This window comes from Bos javanicus, chromosome 15, assembly GCF_032452875.1.
Source record: "Bos javanicus breed banteng chromosome 15, ARS-OSU_banteng_1.0, whole genome shotgun sequence".
NCBI classification, from domain to species: Eukaryota; Metazoa; Chordata; class Mammalia; order Artiodactyla; family Bovidae; genus Bos; species Bos javanicus.
The window spans coordinates 9,390,213-9,409,070 of NC_083882.1; the positions used below are offsets into that span (position 1 = coordinate 9,390,213).

General features: G+C 37.5%; 1 protein-coding gene across 1 annotated transcript in view; it reads right to left on the reverse strand.

Annotated features, from left to right (window-relative positions):
* CNTN5 (contactin 5) overlaps positions 1-18,858 on the reverse strand; it is a 1,653,888-nt gene that overhangs the window by 641,533 nt on the left and 993,497 nt on the right. The window contains exon 4 of the mRNA XM_061440146.1: positions 5,988-6,209. Coding sequence (XP_061296130.1) covers positions 5,988-6,209 — 222 coding nt within the window. The remainder of the gene's footprint in view (positions 1-5,987; positions 6,210-18,858) is intronic.

Genomic DNA, 18,858 nt, shown 5'->3' on the forward strand with positions numbered 1-18,858 from the left:
TCAGGTCCTGACTAAGCTTTCTTCTTTGGAACAGAAGTCAGATGCAAATCAGAGTCTTTTATAACTCAGTGTTGGAAGAAATTTAGTCATAATCTATTCTCCAGAAGGTTACTAGCTTCATCCCGCAGTGGAAGAAAAGGGGTCATATTATAAATACCAGCAAGTAGGAATCACTGTGATCAATTTTATAGTCTACTTACTACAGGTCATCATATATTAAAATTTTCCATATGATAGTTGGAAAAACATGAACAAACTTTTTGGCCAACTCAATATATTTCTTTGATTCTTACTTTTTTACATAAGTGACATTGTATGTGATATTCTGCAAATTTCTATGTTCACTAGATGTTATATTTTGAAATATATCTATTTTGTTGTATAAAGATGTTTGTCTCTAACAGTTTTAATTTTTCCATGAATGAAAAACACCATTTATGTATTATTCATTTCCCTTCTGATGGACATGTGGGTTGTTTCCAATTTTTTGTTTTTAAACTTATATTGCAGTGAGCATACTTTTATATTTTCTTGTGCATGTGTGGGAGGGTTACTCCAGGTGGTATATACCAAAGTGGAATTGCTTTCCGAAATTGCTCTGCAAACTACACTTTTATGTTGCTCAGAAAAATCTTAACCCTATCTGGGGTACTTCTGGGCTTCACTTGAGCAGGAATGGAATGACATTCTATTCAGGCTCTGTTAGTTTTCTTGTTTTTCACAAAAGCATGTCAACACCAGTTTTACTCTCTATTAAGGTTAAAGGGAATTACCTGACAAAAGCCATATGTCAGGCTGTTATCAGGGAGAACAAACTCAAAGTCACATCTAGCCAAGATCTTTCAAACGCTCAGATGAGAAAACAGTTATGGAAGATTACTTGGAAAATACTCAGTCTATCCATTCTTTCTGATCCTCTAAATATAGATCAAACAAGAGCAACAGAAGACAAATTATATCAAACTAGTTTGCAGCCTAGAGCCTTGCTACTCTGAGCATGGTCCACAGACCAGCTGCATAAGCATTACCTGGAAGGTTTTGATAAATGCAGCTTATATGGCCCTCACTCCCGATCTATTGAAATGTGGTATATTTTAACAAGGCTCTCAAGTGATTGTATGCACATTAAAGATTAAAAGAGCACAATGTTAGATAATTACTTCCCATTTTGCTATTGATAATTGAATTTCATCTATCTTTATTGGAGCAGATGAAACTCATTGTTATGTACACATCAAGAATATTGTCTGGGTCACTAACCGTTACATCAAACAGTAAGCTGTTAATGAGGGCCCTTCAGAAAATTTGTCTAATCTTAGTGTCGGAAATAGCTGCATTTCTACTATCTATTTCATTTTAGTCCTTAAACCAGTGGGAAATATATAGCTGACCAAAGTTTCTTTTTCTTTAACTAATTACCCCAAATGGGACTAACCTATGACAGATTTATAGACATTTACAGTAGATACTCTGAATTAGTTTCAAACCCAGCTCCATTTTATGTCCTGAAGTTTCATGTTTTCCTTACTTTCATGTGTTTTAATTCATATTTTCTAGCTGTATTTTATATATCACTGCAAGCCACATTGAAGTATATTTGGAATAAAAGAATAAAGGAACAGACACAAGAGTATCCCACAGTGATCAGTCAATACATTCTATCTTGGTATCATCCCATAAAATAAACAATGTTGCCTAAATAATACAAATTCCAACACATCTCTATCTGAGAAGTATGACATTAAAGTAATGGATTTTTTAAATAATTCATTTTAGAGCAGTTTTAGGTTTACAGCAAAATTAAGAGGAAGGTTTTCTCCTATATCATTCTCAAACATGCGTACTCTCTCCCATTATCAACATCACTCACCAGAATGCTACATTTTTACCAAAGATGAACCTACATTTACACATAATAATCAGTGGAAGTTGTAGTTTATGTTAGGGTTCACTCTTGGTGTTGTACATTCTATAGATTTGGACAAACGTATAAGAACATATATTCATCACTATGATAACATTCAGAGTATTTTCACTGCCCTAAAAATCTTCTATATTCTGCTTATCCATCTCTCCCATGTGATGAGTATGTTTAGTTTTACAAGAAACTGCCAAACTCTCTTCCAGAGACTGTACATTTTTCTAGTCCCATTAGCAAGATGCATGTATTCCTGTTGCTCCAAATCCTCAACAGTATTTGGTGTTTTCCATGTTCTGGATTCCAGCCATTCTAATAAGTGTGTAATAGTATCTCATTGTTGTTTTGATTTTCATTTCCTTGATGATATAGGATGTGGTGTAGTTTTTCATATAATTATTTTCCAATTGCATATCTTCATTGATGACAAGTCTGCTAAGGTCTTTTTGGCCATTTTAACTCATGTTGTTGAGTTCTTATGTTGATTTTTAAAAGTATTTTGTGCATTTTGAATAACAGTAATTTATCAGGTGTGCCTTTTGCAAATATTTTCATGGAAGCTGTGCCTTATTTCCTAATCCTATTGATTTTCTCTCACAGACATATTATGAAAGCTTAAAGCTTATAAGTACACTGAAAAATAAAACATTTTAAGGAAATAACACCACGCTTAAGTTCAATTTAAATGACAACACTATAAAATGACAGTCTACATGGTAACAGCTGGCATAATCATAAGGCATGAGTCTGTTTACCTGGGCTTAATATCACAACCTAGTTTGACATTCCTAGGATTCATCCAAGTAGTTTAGTTCTTGCAAGGTGTTTCTCAGAATGTTTAGCCCTTTATCAGTCATAATTGAAATATAGCCCAAAGTATATTAGACTTAAAATTATATTGGTTACTTATTAGAAATGTGACCTTGTCAAAGATGCTTATATGTCTTCTGAGTTTCCACTTACAAGGAAGATGGTAATAACATCTATTTCATATATTTGTTGAGAGTATTACGGATATAAGCTATGCAAAAGAATCTGGTAGAGAAGCTAGTAATAATCAAATACTAGTGCTTCCCTCTGTTAACTAACCTTGTAATGTGTTGTTGGTATACCCAAAAATAACAAAGAGAACATTTAGAAAATGTTGTTCAAACCATAATATTAATAGCTGCATAGTCATCCTTTATCTAACTCTCTTGTGTTGGACATTTAAATTATTTCTTATATTCTACTCATAAATAATGCTGTGTATACTTGTATCTTATATATATATCTGTGTATACTTATATCTGTGCATACTTATATATTGAGCAATGCCAAAGAATGCTCAAACTACCACACAATGGCACTCATCTCACATGCTAGTAAAGTAATGCTGAAAATTCTCCAAGCCAGGCTTCAGCAATATGTGAACCGTGAACTTCCTGATGTTCAAGCTGGTTTTAGAAAAGGCAGAGGAACCAGAGATCAAATTGCCAACATCCACTGGATCGTGGAAAAAGCAAGAGAATTCCAGAAAAACATCTATTTCTGCTTTATTGACTATGTCAAAGCCTTTGACTGTGTGGATCACAATAAACTGTGGAAAATTCTTCAAGAGATGGGAATACAAGATGACCTGATCTGCCTCTTGAGAAATTTGTATGCAAGTCAGGAAGCAACAGTTAGAACTGGACATGGAAAAACAGACTGGTTCCAAATAGGAAAAGGAGTACGTCAAACTGTTTATTGTCACCCTGTTTATTTAACTTATATGCAGAGTACATCATGAGAAACGCTGGACTGGAAGAAACACAAGCTGGAATCAAGATTGCTGGGAGAAATATCAATAACCTCCGATATGCAGATGACAACACCCTTATGGCAGAAAGTGAAGAGGAAGTCAAAAGCCTCTTGATGAAAGTGAAAGTGGAGAGTGAAAAAGTTGGCTTAAAGCTCAACATTCAGAAAACAAAGATCATGGCATCCGGTCCCACCACTTCATGGGAAATAGATGGGGAAACAGTGGAAACAGTGTCAGACTTTATTTTTCTGGGCTCCAAAATCACTGCAGATGGTGACTGCAGCCATGAAATTAAAAGACGCTTACTCCTTGGAAGGAAAGTTATGACCAACCTAGACAACATATTCAAAAGCAGAGGTATTACTTTGCCACCAAAGGTTCATCTAGTCAAGGCTATGGTTTTTCCCGTGGTCATGTATGGATGTGAGAGTTGGACTGTGAAGAAGGCTGAGCGCCGAAGAATTGATGTTTTTGAACTGTGGTGTTGGAGAAGACTCTTGAGAGTCCCTTGGACTGCAAGGAGATCCAACCAGTCCATTCTGAAGGTGATCAGCCCTGGGATTTCTTTGGAAGAAATGATGCTAAAGCTGAAACTCCAGTACTTTGGCCACCTCATGCGAAGAGTTGACTCATTGGAAGAGACTCTGATGCTGGGAGGGATTGGGGGTAGGAGGAGAAGGGGAAGACAGAGGATGACATGGCTGGATGGCATCACTGACTTGATGGACATGAGTCTGAGTGAACTCCAGGAGTTGGTGATGCACAGGGAGGCCTGGCATGCTGCGATTCATGGGGTCACAAAGAGTCAGACACGACTGAGTGACTGATCTGATCTGATCTGATACTTATATCTCTGTGTACATGGTTTATTACTTCCTCATGTGAAGCACATTTCTAGAAATAAAATACGAGACAGAAAGATATGACTGTATTGATGCTTTTGATATTCATTGTCAGATTGTCCTTTCAAATGTTGTATTTTTGCTTTTAGTATATAAATGTGTTTATATAATATAAATATATAATATTTATATATATATTACAATATAATATAAATATATTCCAGTAGTCATGTGTATGGATGTGAGAGTTGGACTATAAAGAAAGCTGAGCACTGAAGTATTGATGCTTTTTAACTGTAGTCTTGCAAAAGACTCTCCAGAGTCCTTGCACTGCAAGGAAATCAGACCACTCCTAAAGGAAATCAGTCCTGAATATTCATTGGAAGGACTGATGCTGAAGCTGAAGGTCCAATACTTTGGCCACCTGATGTGAAGGACTGACTCATTTGAAAAGACCAGGATGCTGGGAAAATTGAAGGCTGGAGGAGAAGGGGATGACAGATGATGAGATGGTTGGATGGCATCACCGACTCCATGGACATGAGTTTGAGTAAACTCCAGGAGTTGGTGATGGACAGCGAAGCCTGGCGTGCGGTAGTCCATGGGGTCACAAAGAGTTGGACATGACTGAGTGACTGTACTGAAACTAATCCTAAATCAGAAATAGAAACAAGTATAATTAAATATATGGGGGGAAAAACTGAAAGATTCATGGAACATAGCTCTAAGTTGTGACCAAGCTGACTTTGGGCTTCCCTGGTGGCTCAGATAGTAAAGAAAATACCTGTATTGCAGGAGACCTGGAGAAGGGAATGGCTAACTTTAGTATTCCTGTCTGGAGAATTCCGTGGGTAGAGAAGCCTGGTGGGCTACAGTCCAGGGGATCCCAAAGACTTGGACATGACTGAGCGACTAACAGTTTCACTAACAAGATATTAACATTTTCCTCAGCTTCACTAAACCTTTGACTGGTTTCCTTTTGACTATGGTCCCCTAACCTCCATTTTCTTAGAGAATTTACTTCAGAAATTCCGCAATTATAAATTCTTTCTTTGCTTCCGTGAAATGTAGACTGTTGCCCAGTCTCTTACCAGTTTTAAAACCTAAAAATGTCTTTTTCAAGGAATTGGGACCCATTTTTTGGTTTGTTTGTTTGTTTAATGTAGTCATCAAGAAACAGAGACTCCCTATTTCCCAGTCTCTATGGATGGTAAGAGGTTAACTTTAAGAAGCAACGATTATCACAAATAGCCTAGTCACAGTGGCCAAAGTCTTCCTTAATGTCCTCCACATTTCCAGATCTTAAAAACTCACTGCTGTTTCAGAGTTGAGTTTAACCTCTTTTCTCTATCGCAATAGGCTTAACTTGTATTTTAATTGTCTTGAATAAATTCTTTTTTCCCTGCTTAACTCCAACAGGTGTAATTTTCCTTTGGACACTTACCATCTTGTTTGAAGGCATCTGAGGGATGATAAAGATTGATGGGGGAATAATAATGTTGAGGTGCCCCTCGCCAGCTCGGTGAAGAAACACTCAGCGTTCCTAATGAAGGGCTACTGTATCGTGGTCTAGTCCTTGAACCGTACAGGGATGAAGGGGAACTCTTCTTAATTCTTTGCAAAGCAGCATATGAAGTAGGGAGGCCAGGAAGAGCTCCAGAATATTCTGTAAAAGAATGATAATGATAAAATGAATTCTTAGAAGACTTTAATAAGAACTTTTCTTCTGAAGACATCGCTGAAAATCTCCCTTAGAGATGAAATCAAATGGAAACTACAGTGGGAGCTGTAAAAAGTAAAATTGTACAGATTTTAGAGTACTTTCTGAAAATTCTACCATTTATAACATTAGTGTCTTGCAAGAAAGAAAGAAAGAAAGAAGAGACATGAGGGATGAATGAAAAGAATGAAATAAAAGGAAAGAAAAGGAGGAAAGAAAAAGAAAAAAGGAAGGAAGGAAGGAATCCATTTGAATTTAAATTTGTTTATTTTCTTTGTCAGGAATATTTGGCTTTAATCTAAAATATCCATCCTCACATATGAAATAAGTTCCTTCTTTATTATTTAAAATTGAGGAAAAAAGCATTATCAACTACATTCCACAAATATAGATTGGATCTTCATCACCTAAAATGTACCATATGGTAGAAAATATGTCTAACGAAGTATATATATTTTGACTAGCCTGTAAGCTATGCTTCATGTTCTTGAAAAGTAGTCAAATTCACTATGGAATGCAAAAAAAGAAAAATAGATTTTTTTTTTTTTAGAATCTGTTATGTATAATGTATATCATGATATTATCAACATTTCTCATATTTAATTTCTGAGACTTTTCCTTAGAAAAGATATGCATGGTGTCTGAAGTAGACTGTACTAACTCGTGACCACAGGGAAGTCAGTTTCATATGTAGATCAAATGTTTAAAAACACAAACTAATTATGTTGAATTACAAAAAAAAAATTAGGAATTGGATTTTTTCTATGTCTAATATTGATTGTTTTCAATAATCTGTTGACCGTGGAAATACTTTTATGAGTCAGACATTTTTGTGCAGGGTATTTGACATTTCAACTTAATGGATGATAATTTATTTTGGATAAAATTTTATATTTGTGAGCAAGTTCTTACAATTCAGATTATTTAGAATCATTATCCTGTCTTATAGAGATAATTTGGAATGCATGAAACATTACTGTGATTTGAAAGTAACACTTTAAGTGTTAAGCATCAAATTAAATTTAACATTTTCTGTTCTGTGAAATTGTAAATATGATTTCTCTGAAACTCAAAAAGGTGTATTTTTAGATGTACTCCGCCCTTTAAAATGAACACAATAGGTGTAGTCCAATCCCATCAAGAGCTGTTAACAGATTGATGTCTTTTAGTCTTTGTGTTCAACCATAAGTCTGGTAAAGGTGGATCAATTTTAACTGAAAATAGCTAAGCTCTCCTGAGCAAACTGTATGAGGACAGATTATGGGTAGACATAAAATCTCCTTTAAAACCTGAAATTAAATGCAAGTTTTGGCACCTCGAGCTGTAAGGTAATGAAAAGAGAATGAGTTTTCCTTTAAGGTAGTTTGTAATGGAAGTCTCTGAACCTATTCATTTCTCTGTGCAGTCTTGTTGCTTTGTGTTTTAGCTGCCTACTTTGTTCCTATATAAAAAGAAAAAAAGAAATATCCCATGCAAGTGTTAAAAATTAAAATGGAGTATGAGAATGTGGTTTATGGTTCTTAAAATTAGATAAAGATAATTAATGGAAAAGTAGAAAGGTCATAATGAAGTTCAAACAAGCCAGGATCATTATCATGACTATAAAAAAATATATACACACACATATAAAATGCATACTGTCCAAGTGGTACAGTAATTGGCTTATGACACTCCATGTAAATAGAGATGAGCCAAATTAGGATTTGGCTGTTGTGCTTCACAGCGGGACTTCATTTGTTATGTAATCAGTTGCATCTGTTGCAGTGAAAATTACTTTTTCATCAATTAAAGTAAATCCAAAGCTGCTACTAGAAATCTAACAATTTATTCATTCATTCATGTATTCAAAAAGCATGTAATGAGAACTTGGTAGGGGATAAATGCTATGAGTACAAGGGTGAACAAATATTGTTGGCCTTTTATATCCCCAGATTCAATCAACCACAAATTGAAAATATTCAGGGAAAAAAACTTCTAGGAAGTTTCAAAAAGCAAAACTTGAATTTTCTGCACAAAAACAACTATTTACAAACTATTTACATTGTAGTAGTTATTATACAATAGGCTGCAGTCCATGGGGTCGCTAAGGGTCAGACATGACTGAGCAACTTCACTTTCACTTTTCACTTTCATGCATTGGAGAAGGAAATGGCAACCCACTCCAGTGTTCTTGCCTGGAGAATCCTAGGGACGGGGGAGCCTGGTGGGCTACCGTCTGTGGGGTCGAACAGAGTCTAACACGACTGAAGCAACTTAACAGCAGCAGCAGAGTTGTTTTAAAGGGTTCAAGAGGATGTGTGTGGGTTATACACAAATACTAATCCATTTTATACAAGAGACTTGAGCATTCTTAGATCTTGGTATTCTCAGGGGTCTGAACAATCTCCCATGGATTCTGAGGGAAAATTGTATTGCATCAGCTTTCAAGAAGCAAATTATATAGTGGAAAATAAAGGTAACTGTGTGTGCAACTTTAATTCACTGTGAGGAAAAAGTAAATTCGGGAATCTATGGACTTTAATCCATAGCTGGAGAATCCTTTCACTCAACCTAAGAACACACAGAAGAACTGTACAAAAAAGATCTTCACCACCCAGATAATCACGATGGTGTGATCACTGACCTAGAGCCAGACATCCTGGAATGTGAAGTCAAGTGGGCCTTAGAAAGCATCACTACAAACAAAGCTAGTGGAGGTGATAGAATTCCAGTTGAGCTATTCCAAATCCTGAAAGATGATGCTGTGAAAGTGCTGCACTCAATATGCCAGCAAATTTGGACAACTCAGCAGTGGCCACAGGACTGGAAAAGGTCAGTTTTCATTCCAATCCCAAAGAAAGGCAATGCCAAAGAATGCTCAAACACCGCACAATTGCACTCATCTCACATGCTAGTAAAGTAATGCTTAAAATTCTCTAAGCCAGGCTTCAGCAATATGTGAATCATGAACTTCCTGATGTTCAAGCTGGTTTTAGAAAAGGCAGAGGAACCAGAGATCAAATTGCCAACATCCGCTGGATCGTGTAAAAAGCAAGAGGATTCCAGAAGAACAACTATTTCTGCTTTATTGACTATGCCAAAGCCTTTGACTGTGTGGATCACAATAAACTGGGAAATTCTGAAAGAGATGGGAATACCAGACCACCTGACCTGCCTCTTGAGAAATCTGTATACAGGTCAGGAAGCAACAGTTAGAACTGGACACAGCACAACAGACTGGTTCCAAATAGGGAAAGGAGTACGTCAAGGCTGTACACTGTCACCCTGTTTATTTAACTTATATGCAGAGTACATCATGAGAAACGCTGGGTTGGAAGAAGCACAAGCTGGAATCAAGATTTCCACAAGAAATATCAATAACCTCAGATATGCAGATGACACCACCCTTATGGCAGAAAGTGAAGAGGAACTAAAAAGCCTCTTGATGAAGGTGAAAGTGGAGAGCGAAAAAGTTGGCTTAAAGCTCAACATTCAGAAAACGAAGATCATGGCATCCGGTCCCATCACTTCATGGGAAATAGATGGGGAAACAGTGGAAACAGTGTCAGACTTTATTTTGGGGGGCTCCAAAATCACTGCAGATGGTGACTGCAGCCATGAAATTAAAAGACGCTTACTCCTTGGAAGGAAAGTTACAACCAACCTAGATAGCATATTGAAAAGCAGAGACATTACTTTGCCAACAAAGGTTCATCTAGTCAAGGCTATGGTTTTTCCTGTGGTCAGGTTGGATGTGAGAGTTGGACTGTGAAGAAGGCTGAGCGCCAAAGAATTGATGCTTTTGAACTGTGGTGTTGGAGAAGACTCTTGAGAGTCTCTTGGACTGCAAGGAGATCCAACCAGTCCATTCTGAAGGAGATCAGCCCTGGGATTGCTTTGGAAGGAATGATGCTAAAGCTGAAACTCCAGTACTTTGGCCTCCTCATGCGAAGAGTTGACTCATTGGAAAAGACTCTATGCTGGGAGGGATTGGGGGCAGGAGGAGTAGGGGAAGACAGAGGATGAGATGGCTGGATGGCATCACTGACTCAATGGACGTGAGTCTCAGTGAACTCCGGGAGTTGGTGATGGACAGGGAGGCCTGGCGTGCTGTGATTCATGGGGTCACAAAGAGTCGGAAACGACTCAGTGACTGATCTTACTTACTTATCTTACTTAGGGACATCAGACTATGATTTTCAGATGGAATGCTATCCAAGTGAATCCTGGAAATGCATTAGTGATTATTTCAGCAAAACTCTGTGTAGGGAAAAAAAGATACTCTGTACAAAAGGGAGAGAGTACATGAAGACCTGGAAAAGAAAGGCTGATGGCACTTTTAGTAGATTATAATAGTCTGGAGCTTAGGATGAGAGTAACACAGATGAGAAAAGAGGTAAGTCTGGATAAATAAACAAAGGGCCAATGATGAAATGTCTGGAGAACAACACACATTTTAAAAAGAAGTGCCATTTGGATCAAGCTAAAAGGGAAAAAAAGCTACTCAAAAGCCTAAAACTGTAAAAGAGACAAAGATTAGTGAGAACTGAAGTGATCATCTGTATGGGAATAACGTCAATAAAATTACTGACTGAATCAGAGGTAAGGAAGGGAAAGTAAGAAACTGAGGTTGGTCTGTGGTATAAGAAGATGGTAAGAATGCAGGAAAAGGCATGCATGTGCTTGAGGTGAAAGCTCAATAATTCAGTTTTGAGGCAGGTAGAGAGCTAGATATGCAGTTAGCTAGCTAACTTATATGAAGAATACATCATGCAAAATTCCAGGCTGCATGAAGCACAAGCTGGAATCAAGATTGCCAGGAGAAATTTCAACAACCTCAGATACGCAGATGACACCACCCTTATGGCAGAAAGTGAAGAGGAACTAAAGAGCTTCTTGATGAAGGTGAAAGAGCTGGCTTAAAATTCAACCTTCAAAAAAGGAAGATCATGGATCCAGTCCCATCACTTCGTGGCAAATAGATGGAGAAACAATGGAAACAGTGTCAGACTTTACTTTCTTGGGCTCCAAAATCACTATGGACAGTGACTGCAGCCATGAAATTAAAAGATGTTTGCTCCTTGAAAGAAAATCTATGACAAACCTAGATAGCATATTAAGAAGCAGAGACATCAATTTGCCAACAATAGTCCATCTAGTCAAAGATATGGTTTTTCCAGTAGTCGTGTATGGATGTGAGAGTTGGACCATAAAGAAAGTTGAGCACCAAAGAATTGATGATTCAAACTGTGGCATTGAAGAAGACTCTTGAGAGTCTGTTAGGCTACAAGAACAAACCAGTTAATCCTATAGGAAATCAACCCTGAATATTCATTGGAAGGACAGATGCTGAAGCTGAAGCTCCAATACTTTGGCCACTTAATGCGAAGAGCCGACTTACTGGAAAAGACCCTGATGCTGGGAAAGATTGAGCACAGAAAGAGAAGAGCATGACAGAGGATGAGATGATTGGATGGTATCATTGACTTAATGGACATGAATTGAGCAAATTCCGGGAGACAGTGAAGAACAGGGAAGCCTCGTGTGCTGTAGTGCATGAGGTCACAAAGAGTTGCACACCACTGACTGATGGAGCAACAATAATAAATTTCACTGAGAAAGTAGAAGCAATCAGAAGAAAGTGTCCCTCACATGCTCCTACCGACTGTATGTGCACGCATACACTCTATTTTGCATCCACTGATATGTTATATATAAACAGTATGTGCATCTATTAAAGGCCAGTTGTGTGCACTGAATTCTATTACATCCTATCTTGACTGCTGAAAGAAATCACTCTAGAAAATCCCCTCTCTCTCTCTCCATCAGCACCAATTGTTGTCTCCCTGTTAGATTATTCCCATAACTGTACAGAGATTCTTCTAACCTTAATAAGGCCACCTTGACCTACCATTTCTTCCACTAATTTTCCTTTATAGCAAGACTTCTTGAAAAGAGTTATGGATAGTCATCATGTTCAATTCCTCTTCTCCCCTCTACCCTTGAGCCTATTTCAAGTAGCCTTGCTTATACCACTCCACAAAAATAGCTCTCTTTCAAGTTAACAAAGAGCAGGTCACTCTACTAGACCTATCGTCAGTGTTCAGCATGGTTAACCATTCTTTTTTCCTTTAAACATTTTGTTCATGTGATTCTAGGATATTACAATCTCTGTTTTTATTGCTATTTCATTGACTACTGCTTATTTCCTTTCCTAGTTCTTATTTCTCTCTTCAACCTAAACATCGGTATATGCTGCTTAAGACTCTGATGCTGGGAGGGATTGGGGGCAGGAGGAGAAGGGAAGGACAGAGGATGAGATGGCTGGATTGCATCACTGACTCGATGGACGTGAGTCTGAGTGAACTCTGGGAGTTGGTGAAGGACAGGGAGGCCTGGCGTGCTGCAATTCATGGGGTCGCAAAGAGTCAGACACGACTGAGTGACTGATCTGATATATATATATATATATATATATATATATATCCATCCATCCATTCAAACTAGCCCTTAAAAGCTATTTTTCATGAACATGGACTCCCTCCCAGATGAATTCCACCTTTACTCTAGTCTCAATTACTTGGATCCAGACTCAAGTCTTTGATATTCCACTATTTTCCTACTCCCATTCTAACACCTACTTCTATGTCTTTACTCACTCTCCCTTTTTGGTTCTGCATCAACTTCTAAAAATTGACTGAGATCTATTCTAAAAGGCATCTCCCAAGAGAGTTCATATGGTAACCACTACTCAGGGTTCAGAATCTATCTTTACTTATCACTTCAATAGCTATTATTTAAGAACTAGAATATAGTGAGTGAAGTTGCTCAGTCATGTATGACTCTTTGTGACCCCATGGACTATAGCCTACCAGGCTCCTCTATCCATGGGATTTTCCAGGCAAGAACACTGGAGTGGGTTGTCCTTTTCTTCTCCAGGAGATCTTCCCAACCCAGGGATTGAACCTGGGTCTCCCACATTGTAGGCAGACGATTTATTGTCTGAGCCATCAGGGAAGTCCAGGTTGGGTCTAAATTCTGAACCTGGGATTTCAAAGAGGCTTAGTGAAATAAATATACATGCTAAGTGACAATTTGATGGTGTCTGGACTGGATTCCTTCCACACGTAACTCCTTGCTTGCTTTTAGTAAACTCAATCATCATTTCTTCCAAATTCACTCTTTTCTCATTCAGCATTCATTGACTTTTTTGACATTTCATCATTGACTATGTGTTAGGAACTAGGGATACAGCTACAAGTAAATCACAAGTGGTTCCTGATTTCATGGAATTTACAATCTCAGAATATTGGGAAAGTGTTACCCTTGGGTAAAGGTTTCCTCTATGGTTCAGTGGGTAAGGAATCTGCCTGCAATATAGGAGATGCTGGGGATATGGGTTTGATCCCTGGGTCAGGAAGATCCCCTGGGGGAGGTCATGGCAACCGTCTCCAGTATTCTTGCCTGGAGAATCCCATAGAATGAGGAGCCTGGAGGGCTACAGTCCAAAGGGCCCCAAAGTGTAGGACACAACTGAGTGACTAATCAGGCACACACACTTGGGTAAAGCATTAGTAGAGGAACGTTAAACAAACCAAGTTATCCTTAAAATACATAAAAACCAAGATAGAAAACTTATCAGCATCTTATAGTCATATATTACTGACATCATGATTGCGTTCCTGGGAACAAAATCTCTTCTCCTGGCTGTGATGTGTACATCTGCCTCCTCTATTTTCACCACTCATTTTATTGATTGAGAATTTTGGATCTGTCAGTAAACCGATCTGTAATACATGCTCCAAAGTAAGATGAACTTATTTAATCTGGAGTGTACCTCATAGCAGCTCTAAGGCTTTGGGCAAGACATGAATAGGTCTGTGCCCTAATTTCATTGTTGTTAGAATGGGAATAAAAATAAGACTTCCCTCATACGTTGTGGTAGAGACTAAATAAATCGATTCATATAAAGCACTCAGAACTTTAGAACTACTTCATTTGTCTCATAATAAGAACTTGATAAATTATAACTATATATAATCTGCACTTTAGTTAACACCCTGTACTATTATTCTCCAGTGAGCATATTGTTTTCCAGTTTTATTGAGATATAATTGACACACTGCACTGTATAAATTTCAGGTGTACAACACAATGCTTTGACTTATATCATGAAATGATCACAATAGGTTTAGAGGATACCCATCATCCCATATACATACAATATCAAATAAATAGAAAAAAAAAAAAAAACTTCTCCTTGTGATGAGAACTCTTAGGATTTACTCTCTTAACAACTTTCATTTTTAATATTTGCACGTGTTAAGTCACTTCAGTCCTGTCCTACTCTTTCTGACCCTATGGACTGTGGCTTGCCAGGCTCCTCTGTCCATGGAATTCTCCAGGCAAGAATACTGGAGTGGGTTGCCATGCCCTCCTCCAGGGGATCTTCCCAACCCAGGGATCAAACCCACATCTCTTCTGTCTCCTACATTGGTAGGCATTTTCTTTACCAGTAGCCCACCTTGGAGGTATATTTTATCCTTAGTGCTTAATTTTATAACCAGAAGTTTGTACATTGTGATCATCTTTATTTGATCTCTCCTCCCCCAATCCGCCATCTTTGGTAACCACAAATGTCCTTTTCTATGAGTCTATTTGTTTGGTTGGCTTGTTTTGAAGTATATATCACACCTTCTTCATCCATTCATCTCTTGATGGATACTTAAGTAGTTTCCGTATCTTGGCTACTGTAAATAATGCTTCAGTAAACAGAAGGGTTGTATGTGTCTTTTCAAGTTAGTGTTTCATAGTGGCTGCGCCAATCTACATTCCCATCTGGTGGACATAATTGAATATTGGGCTTACTCCTTCCAAATTTGATTGGGTTACAAAGTTAAACTATAAATCCTACATTTTAATACTTATTTTACTCTGGAGAACTAAAAGAGTGAAAATTCAAGGGGAAGAATTAGGCTTCTATTATCCTCACAGGTGTATTCCCATGAGTAAGTTTCTAAAAAAAAGATTTTTGCTACTGATGGAAACCATAGATCTACAGAAAATTCAATGCCTATATATTCTCGTGTTTCTATTGGCTAAAGCAATACTTCAGAGAAGGCAATGGCACCCCACTCCAGTACTCTTGCCTGGAAAAACCCCATGGATACAGGAGTCTGGTAGGCTGCAGTCCATGAGGTCGCTAAGAGTCGGACACGACTGAGCAACTTCACTTTCACTTTTCACTTTCATGCATTGGAGAAGGAAATGGCAACCCACTCCAGTGTTTTCGCCTGGAGAATCCCAGGGACGGGGGAGCCTGGTGGGAGGCCGTCTATGGGGTCGCACAGAAGCGGATACAACTGAAACGACTTAGCAGCAGCAAAGCACGACTTAGCTGTCTTCACTCCATATTCCTGTCCAGGGTTTGGAAAGAAAAGTGACTTTTAATTTCTTTCCAGAGAAATTTTCATCAGTTGCTCAAACTTTTAATAATATCTAGGCTGACAGTGTGAGCAGAATCTAGGTATATGTTAATAATTTTTCCTCTATTTTCCTACTCCTCATAGATAAGACCTTAGGGAATGTGCATTACAGTTTTTTCTAAAGTGATCTAGAGATTTTGTGATAAAACTCGATTAACCTGGTGCTCTCACACCATGAAATTCCAGCTGGAGGTTGGGTAGGAGTAAATATTAATGCCTTCATTAAATATTTCCTAATCAAATGACCCTGGGACAACTGAACTTACATTATTTAATAAAACTGTAGTCTATTAAGCCAGAATGACGTTGCCACCAATTTAGTCTTGCAACTAGTAGCATTGTTTTTTCGTTACTTAGTAGGTCAAGTTAGAGACATAATAAAAATATTGAATGCATATAATATTCAAGAAATAATGGGTTAGAATTAGTAGAACTAGAATTTTGGCAGTATTTATGAATAAAGATTAAAATGTAAATCTGATAAAGGATACATTTAAAAATATCTAATCTAGTCCCATATTTTAAGTTTCCTGAATATTGTGATACTTTTTTTTTTTTAATTTTATTTTTTAACTTTACAATATTGTATTGGTTCTGCCATACATCAAAATGATTCCGCCACAGGTATACACGTGTTCCCCATCCTGAACCCTCCTCCCTCCTCCCTCCCCATACCATCCCTCTGGGTCGTCCCAGTGCACCAGCCCCAAGCACCAAGTATTGTGCATCGAATCTGGACTGGTGATTCGTTTCATAGTAGACTTCAGAATTCTCTCTCAATTACTAGGTGTGAAAAACATATGAACTAGGAAATTAAAATATTAGTGATAAAACTAGAGCATCATTATTGGATTCTGTATTTAAATCTTTTCTGTCCAGTATTCATACAGTGCTATTAATTTTTTATAGGCAATTAAAGGTAAGCAGGACTTTCCTGATAACTCAGTGGGTAAAGAATCTGCTTGTAATGCAGGAGATGCAGGAGATATGGGTTTGATCCCTGAGTCACAAAGATCCTCTAGAGGAGGAAAATGGCAACCTACTCCAGGATTGTTGCCTGAAAAATCCCACGGACAGAAAAGACTGGCGGGTTACAGTCTAAAGGATCACAAAGAGTTAGACACAACTAAGCAACTAAGTATGCAAAAGTAAGCAACAACAAAAATATATAAAACGACAGGTCTTTACATAAATTCATTTGTTACCTATCGCTATAGCTTGATTTTAAATATTTATCTGAGCTCTTCTATAAAAATACATATAAACTATAGCGGTAAATGATATGAGGTGCTCTGAAAAATATTAATGCTTAATCAGTGGTTCATAAGTCAGAGGAGCAGAGTGGAGCACTGAGTACTCATGACACAGTGCATGAAAATGCAAAAGTCATACAGCATCCAAACCCACAGGGTGACTCAATTTGGCATCAGAGTCAGCATAAAGGAATTGATATCTGACCTTTTTCAGGGTAATTGTTAAGGCTGTACTCTCTCTGAAGAGAATTAATGTTAAGTGTGCAACTTTAGCCTGCTACTGTTTTATGAGGCTTGCAAGGATGGATGTAAGATCTCAGTGAAGCTGGTCGTGTGAAGCATATTTAGAAGTGGTTAACAATTTATAAATAATGTGCATCGTTTCCATTTGGTTGTCTGCATCTATGGCAGAGGAGAATTTGAAAGAACCTGAGCCACAAGGCTCAGCACTTTCCTCAAGAAATGTATTATGTGTAAACTTTACAGTGTTTTAGCTGCAGGAGCAAGAGAGAATGTGCAGAGGATGAAATTCACCATTTTTAAAGCACCAAAGTCAGGCGTTGAAACTGAAATACTTCAAAGATATAAGAACAAAATTTAACACAGCATTTCTAGTGTACTCTGCATGAGATAGAAAAACAGATACTTACAGGCTACTTAATTATATTCACTACATTTTTTTAGGTATCCTGTGTTTGTTTGTATTTGAAATCATAATGATTTAAGATTTGAAGACCTTTATCTTCTTTTCTAAATATTAATGCTCAGCTATATACACAGCTCATGCAAGTAATTACACTTTATTCTATTATATATGTTTTTATTGCAGAGGAAGAGAGAAGGTCTTACAGTTCTCCTGTTTTGTTTGTTTTTTTCACTATTCTCAAGTTTTTAAAAATCTATGGTATTTAGATGATATCTCTTTAAATTACCAAAAGCAAACGTGCAATTGCATTGATTTTTTTTTCATAATAAGAATACTATTTTCTAATTACTGAGGAAATTAGTAAGGGCAGGAGGTAGTTATGAAATATAACCAAATTAATTTAGTGATTAAATAATTCCCTCTTGTTTTGGATAAAGGTATCTATAAAATTTTAACTCTGTAATAATTATATTAGCTTCTTCCTATTCTCTATGTGTTTTAGATAGGTCAGATAGTATTTAATAATAAATCTAACAAAGCTGAAGTTGTTAGCAATAAATAAAACAATTTAAAAAAATTAATAAACTAAATGCCTTTCTTCACACTTTTAGAAAGTATTCTATGGGATATTTATGTTATCTTTATATGTTGTTGTTATTCACTCCCTCAGTCATGTGCAACTCTTTGGAACCCCATGTATTGCAGCGCAACAGGCTTCTCTGTCCTTCACCATCTCTGTGAGCTTTCTTAAACTCATGTCCATTGAGGTAGTGATACCATCCAACCACCTCATCCTCTGTTGTCCCCTTTTCCTCCCACCTTCAATCTTTCCCAGCAGCAGGGACTTTTCTAATGAGTCAGCTCTTTGCATCAGGTGGCCAAAGTATTGGAGCTGCAGCTTCAGCATCAGTTCTCCAAAGAATATTCAGGATTGATTTCCTTTAGGATTGACCGGTGGTTTCTTTGCAGTACAAGGGACCCTCAGGAGTCTTCTCCAACACCACAGTTCAAAAGCATCAATTATTCGGCACTCAGCTATCTTTACAGTCCAACTCTCACATGCATATGTGATTACTGGAAAAAACATAGCTTTGACAAAACAGAACTTTGTCAGCAAAGTAATGACTCTGCCTTTTAATATGTTTTTTGGGTTTTTCAGAGCTTTACTTTCAAGGAGAAACTGTCTTTTATTTCAAGGCTGCAGTCACCATCTGCAGTGATTCTGGAGCCCA